We start from the raw sequence: 12,442 nt of genomic DNA on the forward strand, positions 1-12,442 counted from the left end.
GACCCGACTGGGGTTACCCCTTTTTAGTTTAGTTGTGGAAAAAAAAAAAAAAACGAAAGATTATCCAAACAATATATATAATTATATATAAAAAAGCAGATCCGTGAAGGCAAACAAATCGTGACCGCCCATCACAGCATTAACGGCCACCCACAATGGCGGGAGAGCGAATGAGCATGTGGCACTTGGCCAGTGGTCACTATCTCTATTCCCCTATTATAAATACCACCTCTCTACCCCAAAACTTCATCAACAACTCTCTCTCTCTTTTCTTTCTTTCTTTCTTTTTTTTCTCTCCTTAATTTTAACTCTAGTTTTTTTAACTCAACCTTAACCTCCAATTCCATGGCTGAAGAGAAGCACCACCACCTTTTCCATCACAAGAAGGACGAAGAAGATAAGCCTATTGAATCTGTCTACACTGAGACTACTACTGGTTATGCCGAGACTGGTTTTTCCAGTGGTGGCCCCGGCGGGTACGGTGAGTCGACCATAGAAGGATATGGTGCCACCACCATCTCCACCGAGTCTGAGGTTGACTACAGGAAGGAAGAGAAGCACCACAAGCATCTCGAGCAGCTTGGCGAGATGGGTGCTGTCGCAGCTGGTGCTTATGCCTTGGTAATAATATATATATATATATATATATATATAACATCTGTTGTATGGCACAGCTTTTGTTTTAAGTTTATTAACATCTTTAATAATAATAAGGCTAAAGGTTTTCTTGTTTTTCCGGATAATGATATATCTCAGCACGAGAAGCATAAGGAAAAGAAAGATCCAGAGCATGCCCACAAGCACAAGATAGAAGAGGAGGTTGCAGCAGCCGCTGCAGTTGGAGCTGGTGGATTTGCCTTCCATGAGCATCATGAAAAGAAAGAGACAAAGGAAGAAGAGGAAGAGGCTCATGGAAAGAAGCACCACCACCTCTTTGGTTGAAAACAACACCATCTATCCATCCATCCATGACATACCATCTAGATCTCTCTTTCAATGTGTCTTTATTATTTATTAACTGCGTCTTTTTTCTTCTTCTTTGAGTTGTGTTGTGTTTATGCCAGTAAGCAACTACCCTAAATAATACTTTGTGGGCGAGCGAGAGTGAGTTTGTAAATGCTTACTTGGTTGGTACATGTCCTTGTTCATTGTGTGTCATCCCGTTTCTTTGTGTGCAATGTTAATAATAATATTTTCCTATCATATCAATTAATCTTCTTGATCGATGTTATCTAAGCAATTTCTTATTTAATTTAATTTAATAATTTTTTAACCCAAGTGGACTTCTAAAAAAATAGAGTAATACAAGAAATAATTCATACAAATTTCATCACATAAGATGTATCACTTATTACATAAGGTAGTGAATTTCAGTTAGCTTAACTGATAAAATTTTTAATTGGTGTTTTGGTCTGATGATAAAGACTAAAGAGCTATCATTAGGAGTGGATGCTATAAATTGAAAATCTTAAAAAAAAAAACTTATTACAAAAGGTAATTTTGACTTTCATTTATTGTAATTTTTTTGACTTTCATTTATCATATTGTTAGATTCATTGATCACATTTATTATCATATCAATTTATAAATGTTATATAGTAAAATTTGAAAAATTACTAGTTATTTAGGGTAAATATCGTGTTAGTTACTACTTTTACATTTATAATAGACCATATCATAAATTTAATTAGTGGAATCTATTATGAATGTAAGAGAGTATCTATATATATATATATATATATATATATAATAGGCGAAACTGAGAGAAACTCAAATTAAAATTCCAAATTAGAGTTCCAATTTTGCGCCATGTGTCCTAAATTATTTATTCTTAAAGAGTTTTATTTTTTAATTTTAGAATTAAATGAGGGACTACATCATAAATATTCATTTAAGTGAGTTATTAAGTGCAAAAATCAAAAAGTCTAGAATAAATGAATGTAAAAAAAAAAAAAAAAAAGGTGCTTTACCATAATAAAAAAAAGGGCAATTTACATTTTATACCTAATAATATCCTTACAAATTTTTTTAAAGATTTAAAAAATATAAAAGTAACCATCAATAGTATTTAAATTATATATATATAAGAATTATATTATGTATCTTATTATATATCTTTAAGTATATTCATGCATATGCATGATGTTACAAGCTAGTATCTAATAATTATGCATAAAATTTATAATATCTTTTAACAATTTTTTTTTAAATCATCCATTAAAAAAAACTGATTGACTAATTAATTGTTTATCATTATTAGCAGGCCGGTATGTTTTCCTTTCATTTCTCTCTCCCTTTGTATTATCAATATATAATATAAAACTAATAACAAGGACATTTTTTATTGCTTTGATCAGTCAATCACAAGATCATTTGTGCGATATTTTTGATGTTAGGATTAAAAAACTTATATCGTGGTTATTGCATGACAGGAAATGAGATTATGTTGATGGTGGGCTTGTGCAATGTAAATGATTTTTTATTTATTTATATAAATATCTTATGAAAGTAATGTCATCGACAGTCACAACTAACAAATTGTAAGAGCATTCTCATCAAGAATGCTAAATATTTTCAAAAACCTACTTTATCAATTTTAAAGTACCATTTTACAATCCACTAAATATCAAACATTCTATTTTTTTTACAACTTCATTTAAATAATATTATTTTTATTTTACCACTTTCTCTCTCTTTCCACCACTTTCTTCTCAACGGCTAGCCACTGTTAGCCACCACCACCATAAACCATCAACATTCCATAGCAAACCTAGACCCATGGCCAACCCACTGCCACCACAATCAGTATCCATCCAAAAATCAACCCCATAGCCAAAAAAAAAAAAAAAAAAACAACAACCCATCAAACCGTGAGAGGAAGAGAGGGAGGCGGAGGATAGAGGGAGGCGAAGGATAGAGAAACCCATCAAACTCAAGACCCACGCCTCAGCCACAGCAACCCACGTCCACCACCACCCACCCACCTCGTTCTCAACCCCATCCAAAACCCACCACCCCGAACTCAACCCCAGCCAAAACCCACCACCTCGATCTCAACCCTAGCCAAAATCGTCACCAAGCACCATCGATACCCACCAAACATTACAACCACAGCTCTGGTCACAACAAGAAACCACCACCACAAGAACCACAAAAAACTGCCACAAGAACCACAAGACACTGGCCACAACAACCACAAGAAAACACATAACATGCCGATCTCCACACCGATCTCCACGTCGATCTCCTCCACGCCGATCTCACTCCATTATGCTGTTCTCCTCGCCACCAAGCCGATCTCAAACGTACGATCTTGTTGTGAGGGAGTGAGGAAATGAGAGAGATGTGGAAGATGAAGAGAGAACCAGAAGAAGAGAGAGATGTGGGAGACAGAGAGCTGGAGAGAGAGAATAAATAAATTAATAAAATATTATACAACACTGCTACATTGCGCTCTAAAAAATGAGAGTGCATTGTAGCAGTATTGCAAATTTTATAAAATTTAGCAGGTTTGATGGAGTGGATTTTTGGGTTTAAGATGCTAAAAAATAGCATTTATAGCATATGCAAGGCTTGATAAGAATGCTCTAATATGCTAATTTTTTACAAGATATCCTCGATCTGCCATAACTATAAGGTAACGGTAAATAATGTTAATATTTCATGGCACTTATTCGATTATTTTGTATTACTAGTAAGTTACCCATACGATGCTAGGATAATTTTGTGATATTTTATATAAGACGGTTTTGGAGAATATTGTACATATAATATAAAAAAAAGTAAACTAAAATACATTTTGATATATTAAAATAAAATAAATACAAAAGAGTAACAAAACCATGAAAATCAACTAATTTGTATTGTGTTTACATATTACATACCATGAAATAAAAATATGTCCAACTCTCTCACCATCTTTCACTCATTGATAGTGCAACATTAAGACATAGTCTTATAGATGATTTAAAATCATGGTAAAATATGGCTTTACATTGCATACCAAATATTCTCTCTACTTATATACCCAAACAAAAAAATCCAACCAAACTATACTCTAACCTAAATCATATTTTTTGGGGGACCATAATTTGACTCCCTACAACCACTCTAAAAACAGTCCTGTGGTGTGATGTCGAAGCCCATAAAATATTTGAGTGTGTCTTCCTCATTACCAATTGGTTTTGAGGTGGAATGACACAGCTCACGGTCTAACAAACGGTATCAGAGTCAAGGTCATGAGTTCGAGTCACGGGAGTGTCATTGTGAGGGAGGGATTGTTGGGGGGACCACAATTTGACTCCCTACAACCACTCTAAAAATAGACCCGTGTGGTGTGGTGTGATGTCGAAGCCCATAAAAGATTTGAATATGTCTTTTTCATCACCAATTGGTTTTGAGGTGGAATGACACAACTCACAATCCAACAATATTTAAGCCCCTAATTTAAAAAGAAAAAAAAATTACCAGTGGGGGATTTCGGCAGTTTGATGGTGGTGGGAGACTAGTATGACGGATGTTGTGGCCCCTCAGATTAATCTTTTGCTCTCTTACAAATACTTTGTCAATCTCAAGTATTTTATTTTGGTAATAGTGAAACAGTGCTTTTCATTTAATAATCTACAACATTTTCGTGTCTCTCTATCTCTCCCCATAGCCTTATCTTGTTAGTTATTACTATTAATCCTTATTATTATTATTATTTTTGCTTTTGTTTTTAATACTAAAACGGTGGGTATTCTAAAAGACATGAAGTAGAGAGAAATGTATGGTGTAAACTTAGGCAATTAATGAGATAACAATAAAAATAATTTAATGTGATCTTTTGAGTAACAGTAAAAAAATACTTAATGAAAATAGGTAAAAAAAAGACTAAGGGTCCGTTTGGATACAGCTGAAAACTGAAAACTGAAACTGAAAACTGAAAAATACTGTAACAAAATAATTTTTAAATGTGTGAATAGTACCGTGGGACCCATTTTTAATGAAAAAGTTGTTGAAAAGTGAAATTTGTGGGTCCGTGAACAGTACACGATGTGCTCTGATTGGCTAAAAAAAGTTTGAAAAGTCAAAATTTGCAGTTACTGTTCATTAAACAGTACATGAACAGTAACCGCAAGTCTGAAAAACGCGTGAAAAAAGAGAAAAAAAAAAAAAAAAGGGGGAAAAACGCAAACGCGCTGATTTTCAACGCAAACCAAACGCAGCTTAAATGTAAAATTAGAGTGCCACATGCCATGACTACATGCACTCCCACTAATGTCTTTACTTTATATATATATATATATATATATATATGATCATTTTGCAATTAACTAATCTGGCCTAAAATAGAGGGTATGTCTTGGTTGTTAATACTTAAGCTCTATAAAACCATATCTCTTGTTGATTGTTTTTTCCTAAGGATTTTGAAAGTGAAAACAAAGGACTATTTCTGCTAGGTGTTCTACAAAAGGCCTCCAATTGTTTTGTTTTTTTTTTTTTGAATTCTCATTTGATTTGTCTTCTTTTGTTCCTATGCAGATAAATATAAATCTCCTAATGTGGAGCTTTTAAAGCTCTAAAACAATGAAAGAGAATCGCCAGCAACTTATATGAACTAACTGCTTCCTAAGTCCAACACTTTCTTGTCTTTTGTTTTGCTCAATAACAATTAGTGCTGCCGCTGTTTAACTTTGGGTGAATTGGTGCCTTCTTTTAGTGTTAATGTAATTTTTCTGCAATTTGTGGAGCAGAGGATAAATGGTTTGTTAATGGAAAAAAAATTATATTGAGGCAGCATGTAATTGCATTTTTTTTTTTGTTCAGTGGCAATTAGTGTTTCTCCTGTGTGTGTGGGGCGGATCTTGGGAACCAAGCCCAATCCATTAAGATTGGGTTAGAATGGAGGCTCAATACAATTAATTTGTAGAGATGGGTAGCTAAGGCAAACACTTGATTTTTAAGGACTTCGGTTCGATAGTTAAAAAAAGGAATTAGTAAGAATGACAATACATGTACAAAATTATAGTAGGAAAAGAGAAATTCTTATTTAAGTCCTTCCTCGTACTGGTTGAGGGGCAACTGTTGTTAAGAGGTGCACTTCTCGGTATTGCACTGGTATCTCTCTCTCTCTCAACTTTTTCTGATCCCATCTCAAGAAGCGCAACGTTTGATTTTTTAAAGTTTAGTTTGAAGATGCAAAAAGGTATAATTTTTGTGTTTTTAACTTGAGTTTTTACTGTTAACATGATAGATTTTAAAATGGGTTTTAATCCTACGTGGCATAATATCCTTAATTGCAGGACTTAATTTTCTCTCCGCTTGTTCTTTTTTTTTTTTTTTTTAATCTTATATATATATATATATATATAGAATATAGTATTAGATATTGATTGTCTAGCATATGTTTTAACAATAAAAGGAGTATATATAATTGACTGAATAAAGATATTGAATTATATTGTACTTGTGTTGGGTACAGTGCAGATCACATATAATTTTTTTTTGTTTTTTTTTTTGGTTGGAGATAATATAGACATAAGACACAGGAAATGAGAAAGGAAGAAATGGGAACCACGTATAATACTTAGTTTGAAAAACTTCACATTTTTGTCCACTGAAACAATTTATCAAAAAAAGAAAAAGAAAAAAAGAGATGTGCTTGGTAATTAATCGCTTGGAAAATTCTGGGGCCTGGAGGACGTGCTTGATAAAGTGGTAATGGGTAAGTTCGTGGGAATCAAATTCCGAGGCTACATGATAGAGTTTAACACCGACTGGTGGAAGAGAAGTATTTGCATTTGCATACTGGCATGATGAAGAGTTAATCTCAATACTAGGATTCTCAAAACAAATTTGTTAAACTGATGATGCGGTTAGGAAATTATGATACAATAAGAAACAATTAATGAGGGAAATGGGAAAGATGTTAAGTTGCTTGGTCAGGAAACTATAGATAGAAAAAACTCTTCAAGATCATTGGTGACGACAGTGCGGTGGCCAATGATTTTGCTCCAGAGATTGGTGTCGGCAGTCCGGTGGCAAAAGAACCTCACCGGCGATCAGTTTTGGCAGTTCGATAGCCGGAGACACTGAACCGACGGACAGTGGCCAAAGACGTGACACTACAACCGGTGCCGGAGGTTCAGTAACAGAAGGTGCCATTTTGTCAACCGGTGATAGCATTCCGGTAACAGAAGGTGCCATTTTGTCGACTGATGTTAGCAGTCCGATCACTGGAGATACCACTTTGATGGAGATTGTCAGTAGTTCGGTTGCCGGATCCATCGCTCTGGCTGTCGGTTCCAGCAGTCTAGCACCAATGGCTTCGATATTGAGCCATTGATTTTGGTGATTTGCTTGAAATATTTTACTTGTCGTATCGAAAACTTAAAAATATTTTATTGAAAGTGTTTACTTGTAAAATATTTTGTTTACTTTAAAACAAACAGAGCGTAAGTATGCAAATTTCAATTAAATATTCTTTATAAATGACTAGATTATACTATATAATTCTAAGTGCAAAGTCATGTGGCTTAAGCTAAACTACCTTACATCTAAGTTTGGTAATTCTTTAACTAACTATTCTTAGCCAAATTGAAATTTTAATTAAAAAAAAAAAAATCCAAATTGCATAGAGAAGTTCCTAATGTTTGGCATGAAAAGAAAACCACAAAATTAAAAAGAAAAAAGAAAAAAAAAAGGCATGATTAACTGCAACCTTAAGAAACTAAAACATATGATTTGTTTGGCTGATGTGTTCAGAAATTTTCCAGGTACTTTACATTGAGATAGCATCTATGAGGTTTAGAACCAACTTCCATGTAAAATCTCACCTGCAGTGTTACGTTAAGCAACAAAAGAAGGATTCATGTAAAAAAAAAAAAAAAAAAATCAGATTGTTAGTTTGATGGACCCAACTTTCCAAAGTCAGCACTTGAATCTACCAATGGAGTTTGATATTTTTAAGCCCATGAAAACTTGTTAAGCCTAACCTTTCGAAAGCCCATCAACATTGCATAATTTTCACTAATGGTTTGAATTTGTAAACAACAATGGCTACAGAGAAAGGCCCAAGATGAAATAATCATGCAACTAAAAAGGCTTTAAAAATTGATAAAATTGCAGAGGACATTACCTATACTCTATGAATTGGAGGTAGAATGTGCACAACCATATCAGATAGTTGATTTTATTTTATGGGGCTGCAAGTGCTTGAGGTCAACTGCACTTACAAATCTTAGCCATATCTTTCATGAAATTTACCTCATGGAATTCACTTGAACTAAAAGCAGCCAAAACACCAAAAATAAGGAAAAATAATAATAATGAGGTATAAAATTGTGAGATATTTAAAGTTAACGTGACAAAAATATAAACAAAACATCTTATATTATTACTATTATTATTATTATACTTACTCTTTAAGTCTTGACCTTTGATGACAAAATTCATGGCCTGGGGGAGGGCTTAGTCATTTGACCATGATCACCACTATATATAATCACCCTAACCCAAACCCTTAATCCACGTCACAGAGCATTTTTTTTTTTGGATGGAAAACTGCAATTTTATTGCATATCAGAAAAGGCTTTTACATCATGATTCATGGAAAAGAGTTTGCTCAATACAACAAGGATTCTCTTCAACCCAAGTAATATAGTCATCAATACAAGATGCATGTTTAATTTGGCTAATAAGTGTGCAGGTTTGTTCCCCTGTCGTTCGACATGAGAGAATTCAACCCTTCTGAAGTCCTTGGCCATCTCCAACACTCCCAATACAACTGATTCCACTGATGCTGGAGGGAGTGACTTCTCACATAGGGCATTCTAAACAATAATGGAGTCCCCTTCAAGTACTACATCCTGAACACCAATGTCCTTGGCAAAGAGCAGATCACCCTAACCCAAACCCTTAATCCACGTCACAGAGCAATTAATAACCTTTCTCATTGATTTCTGGCATTGTGGTTCCTTTCTCTTCTCAAGACATATGTCGTACTCTACCACCACAATGGCTGACCACCACCACCACCACCGCTACCACAACAATAAAGATGAGGAAAAATCTGTTGATTATAAGAAGGAAGAGAAGCACCACAAGCATCTCGAGCAGCTAGGCGAGCTTGGTGCTGTTGTTGCTGAAGCTTATGCCTTGGTAATCTTCCTCATCTAGTTGTCATTTTTCCTTTCAATTCCTTCAGTTTTTTTTTTCTTCCTTTAAATTCCTTCAGTTTATATATATATATATATATATTTGTCTGTTTGCGTTTTAAAAATTTCTATTTTCATTGTATTGAAGTTTTTCTATTGTTAGTTTGTTACAGATACTGTTTTTGATCTCAAGTAGCATGAACCAATATCTTTAATTAATCAAAAACGCTATAGAAAAGAGATGCTTTTTCTGGGATGAATGAGAGATTTCATTGAAAACAAAGCACTAGACAATAGTATGATCCTACACATGATACATATACATGGCAAACAAACAATACTTGCTGCGAAGGCAAACAAACAAACTTTTTACAAGTTAAAAGCAGCAAAGCTACTATACATAGCTCTTCATTAGTTATTGGGTCTTGTGTTGTGTTAGCTCCATCAGGAATTTCTATGCGCATGCATGCATATTCGAGATTTCTTGATGGTATCTATTTTGAATTCAATTGACCTTAAAATTTATTCGTGTATAGTTGTTTTAGTCCTTTTCAAATTCGTACTAGCACTTTAATTTGTTTCAATGATTGTTTCAGCATGAAAAGCATCAGGCGAAGAAAGAGCCAGAGCATGCCCACAAGCACAAGATAGAAGAGGAGATTGCAGCAGCAGTTGCAGTAGGAGCCGGTGGCTATGCGTTCCATGAGCATCATGAGAAGAAAGAAGAAGAAAAGGCTCATGGAAAGAAGCACCACCATCTCTTTTAAGAGTATAAAATATTTGTATGTGTTTTGTTGTATTCAGAATATTTGAGACATGTTAATCATCAGTAAGCGACTACCCCAAATAATATTTTTAGGAATGAGTAATGAGTTTATGAATCTCTTCTAGATGGGGTATATCCTTGTCAAATTAGGTTTTATCTAGAACTCTTGCTTTGTGCAATGTTACAGTGTCAACTATATTTGAGTTTCTCTTCTCTGTAATCTTCTATGAAGTTTTTGAAGTTCTCCCTTTTCACATAAATTTTGCATATATTTGTTGTTCCTAAGAACAATAATCGATAAATAAATAATCTTCTAACAAACATTTGAATAATAACATTTCACAAGTATTGGATTTTCCATAAAATTAGAGAACAGTTGAGAGATATTATCTCAACGATGCTTTAACATAATTTCATAACATGAGAAGCAAATTACCGCTAATTCATGAATGTTTTTAGATGGCGAGTTAAGGCGTGAATCATGTCACTATCTTGAAATGATACATACTGTCTACGGGATTTCCAGTGTAGTAAACTAAAACATTGTGGTGCTGCTCCCAGAATACAACAGCCACCTTATTGATTATCCTTACAAGCCTACACCACTTGTAGTATAGGAAGCTCTTAATAGTACTTTTCTTTTTCCCAGAAATATAGTATATATAAGGATATATTATTTTTCTTGAAATTAGAATTTTGACTCATCAAATATGTAGGGAGTTTTCTTTTACATGAAAATTTATTTTATCATCTCAAATCTAGACACGTTGGTTGCAAAGTGAGAAAGCTAGAGAGAAATATGATATCTCTATATAACTATCAGGTTGACCACCACCAAAATACATTTATACTAGTTGTTCACCTGTGCAATGCACGGAAAAACTATTGAGTATGCATTATTATTTAATCTTTTGTGAATGAACATTAAATGAGCACAGATTTTAGCAAATTTTTCTAAGATGTATATGAATGTTTTGCAAACATAACTTTTTAAAGAAGATTTAAACAATTTTTTTTTTCTTTTTCTTGTTTGATTGCACATTAGGATTGCAATCTACAAACCCTTGCGATGCATGAAAAAGTAATTTATAAAATCAAGGGATAATTATAGATTACCCACCTGTGGTTTGCTTCTAATTTGACTTGCTTACCGATGGTTTCAATTTTGACACTTTACTCACCTGTGATTCCCTCCGTTACTAATCCGTAACCTACCTTTCCTTCGATCGTTACTCTAACACATAATATGTCAAAAACAAAAGCCCAAACAGATCAAAACACTCCTCACTCCCAAAACTCACTCCCATCCAACTTGCTCACCAAACTAAGATCCTAGATGCTACAATGCAATGCGCCTGAGATTTCCCATACTATAGACCAAAAAGTCAATTCCCTTTACACAATTGAGCCTAATCAGACACCTGCTTACTTATTTTCAATTTCCATAGTTTTCTCAACAACTAAACGGATAGCTAATAAATCAATCCAGAAATTGAATTAATAAATAAATAAATGAAGAAAGATCTAACCTTCCCAAAAATTATAAGCCAACAATCCTTGGTCTTGTTGTGCTTTGACACATCTTCAAAAACGTGAATCTTTGGATCTGAAGCCATTTTTCACTGATGCCAATCATAAAAACACCAAAACTTTAAAAACCCAGAAAAATTTTATAAGCCAAAACCCCAAAAATTTACATTTGGGAAGGATCTAACAGGACCCAATAAGATTCCAAATCACCAAACAAAAAAACACCCAATACCCATCAATGTTTATGCAGTAAAGGTGTAAAATTTATGTGTATATATTCGATACAAAGGATCTAAAATAGAGATTCCGAATCAAGAGAGAAAAATAAGCAGATCCACTCTTCTTTGCCACTTGCTTCAACTTGAAAGGGAGGTTGGGTTGTCTTTGGACTTGGGTTTAGCATTTTGATGAGTCACGACAATGAATGGGTATGCTGGGATTTTGTTGGGTAGATTTGCCATTTGGAGTTTGTTGGGTGGGCTTATTGTTGTGTTCCGATGAGTTATGAATACGAAGGAAAGGATGGGTTGCTGAGACTTTTCTTAGGTGCTCATGTTTTTTGAATGGTTTTTACTGGGTTTTTGTTATTTGTTGGTATGAATGGCTGGGTTTACTTCGAATATTTCTATTTCAGGGAGCTAGTTAGACTGAATTGGCTTTTTGGCTCAAGAGGCAAGTCGATTTATTGGTTTTGTCTGTATGATGGGTTTCTTAGTTTGAGGAAATCTGGGTTTATTTCTTAGTTTGAGGAGTTCTGGGTTTATTTCTTAGTTTGATCTTGTTTTCTTTTGCTTTTTTTGTTTTTGTTGTTTTGGGACGAGAGAGACATAAAATGAGAGTAAAAAGACTTATTTACCCCTCTTTATTAAAAGAGGCGGGTAATAGAGACTAAACGGAAGTAACTTCAAGTGGGTAAAATGTCAAAAATGAAACCACGGATGGGTAAGTTAAATTTGGGTTAAACCACATGTGGGTAATATGTAATTATCCCTAAAATCAAAAAGAAAAT

At 34.0% G+C, this 12,442-nt stretch overlaps 2 protein-coding genes across 2 annotated transcripts; both read left to right on the forward strand.

Moving 5' to 3' along the window:
• Window positions 1-241: 241 nt before the first annotated feature.
• Window positions 242-1,219, forward strand: LOC115975542 (abscisic stress-ripening protein 3-like). The gene is made up of 2 exons (XM_031096354.1): window positions 242-621; window positions 757-1,219. The coding sequence occupies exons 1-2, from the start codon at window positions 346-348 to the stop codon at window positions 940-942; spliced, it is 462 nt and encodes a 153-aa protein (XP_030952214.1). The 5' UTR covers window positions 242-345; the 3' UTR covers window positions 943-1,219.
• A 7,325-nt stretch (window positions 1,220-8,544) lies between these two features.
• Window positions 8,545-12,233, forward strand: LOC115975543 (abscisic stress-ripening protein 1-like). Its single transcript, XM_031096355.1, has 2 exons — window positions 8,545-9,141; window positions 9,734-12,233. Exons 1-2 carry the CDS (start codon window positions 8,977-8,979, stop codon window positions 9,902-9,904), a joined length of 336 nt encoding a protein of 111 aa, XP_030952215.1. The 5' UTR covers window positions 8,545-8,976; the 3' UTR covers window positions 9,905-12,233.
• Window positions 12,234-12,442: the final 209 nt, after the last annotated feature.

This window comes from Quercus lobata, chromosome 2 (assembly GCF_001633185.2).
Source record: "Quercus lobata isolate SW786 chromosome 2, ValleyOak3.0 Primary Assembly, whole genome shotgun sequence".
In the NCBI taxonomy this organism is placed as follows: Eukaryota; Viridiplantae; Streptophyta; class Magnoliopsida; order Fagales; family Fagaceae; genus Quercus; species Quercus lobata.

Coding starts and splice junctions, on each gene's coding strand:
- LOC115975542 (XM_031096354.1), top strand. CDS start 346: ATGGCTGAAGAGAAGCACCACCACCTTTTCCATCACAAGAAGGACGAA. Junction 622..756: donor CAGCTGGTGCTTATGCCTTG/GTAATAATATAT, acceptor GATATATCTCAG/CACGAGAAGCATAAGGAAAA.
- LOC115975543 (XM_031096355.1), top strand. CDS start 8,977: ATGTCGTACTCTACCACCACAATGGCTGACCACCACCACCACCACCGC. Junction 9,142..9,733: donor TTGCTGAAGCTTATGCCTTG/GTAATCTTCCTC, acceptor TGATTGTTTCAG/CATGAAAAGCATCAGGCGAA.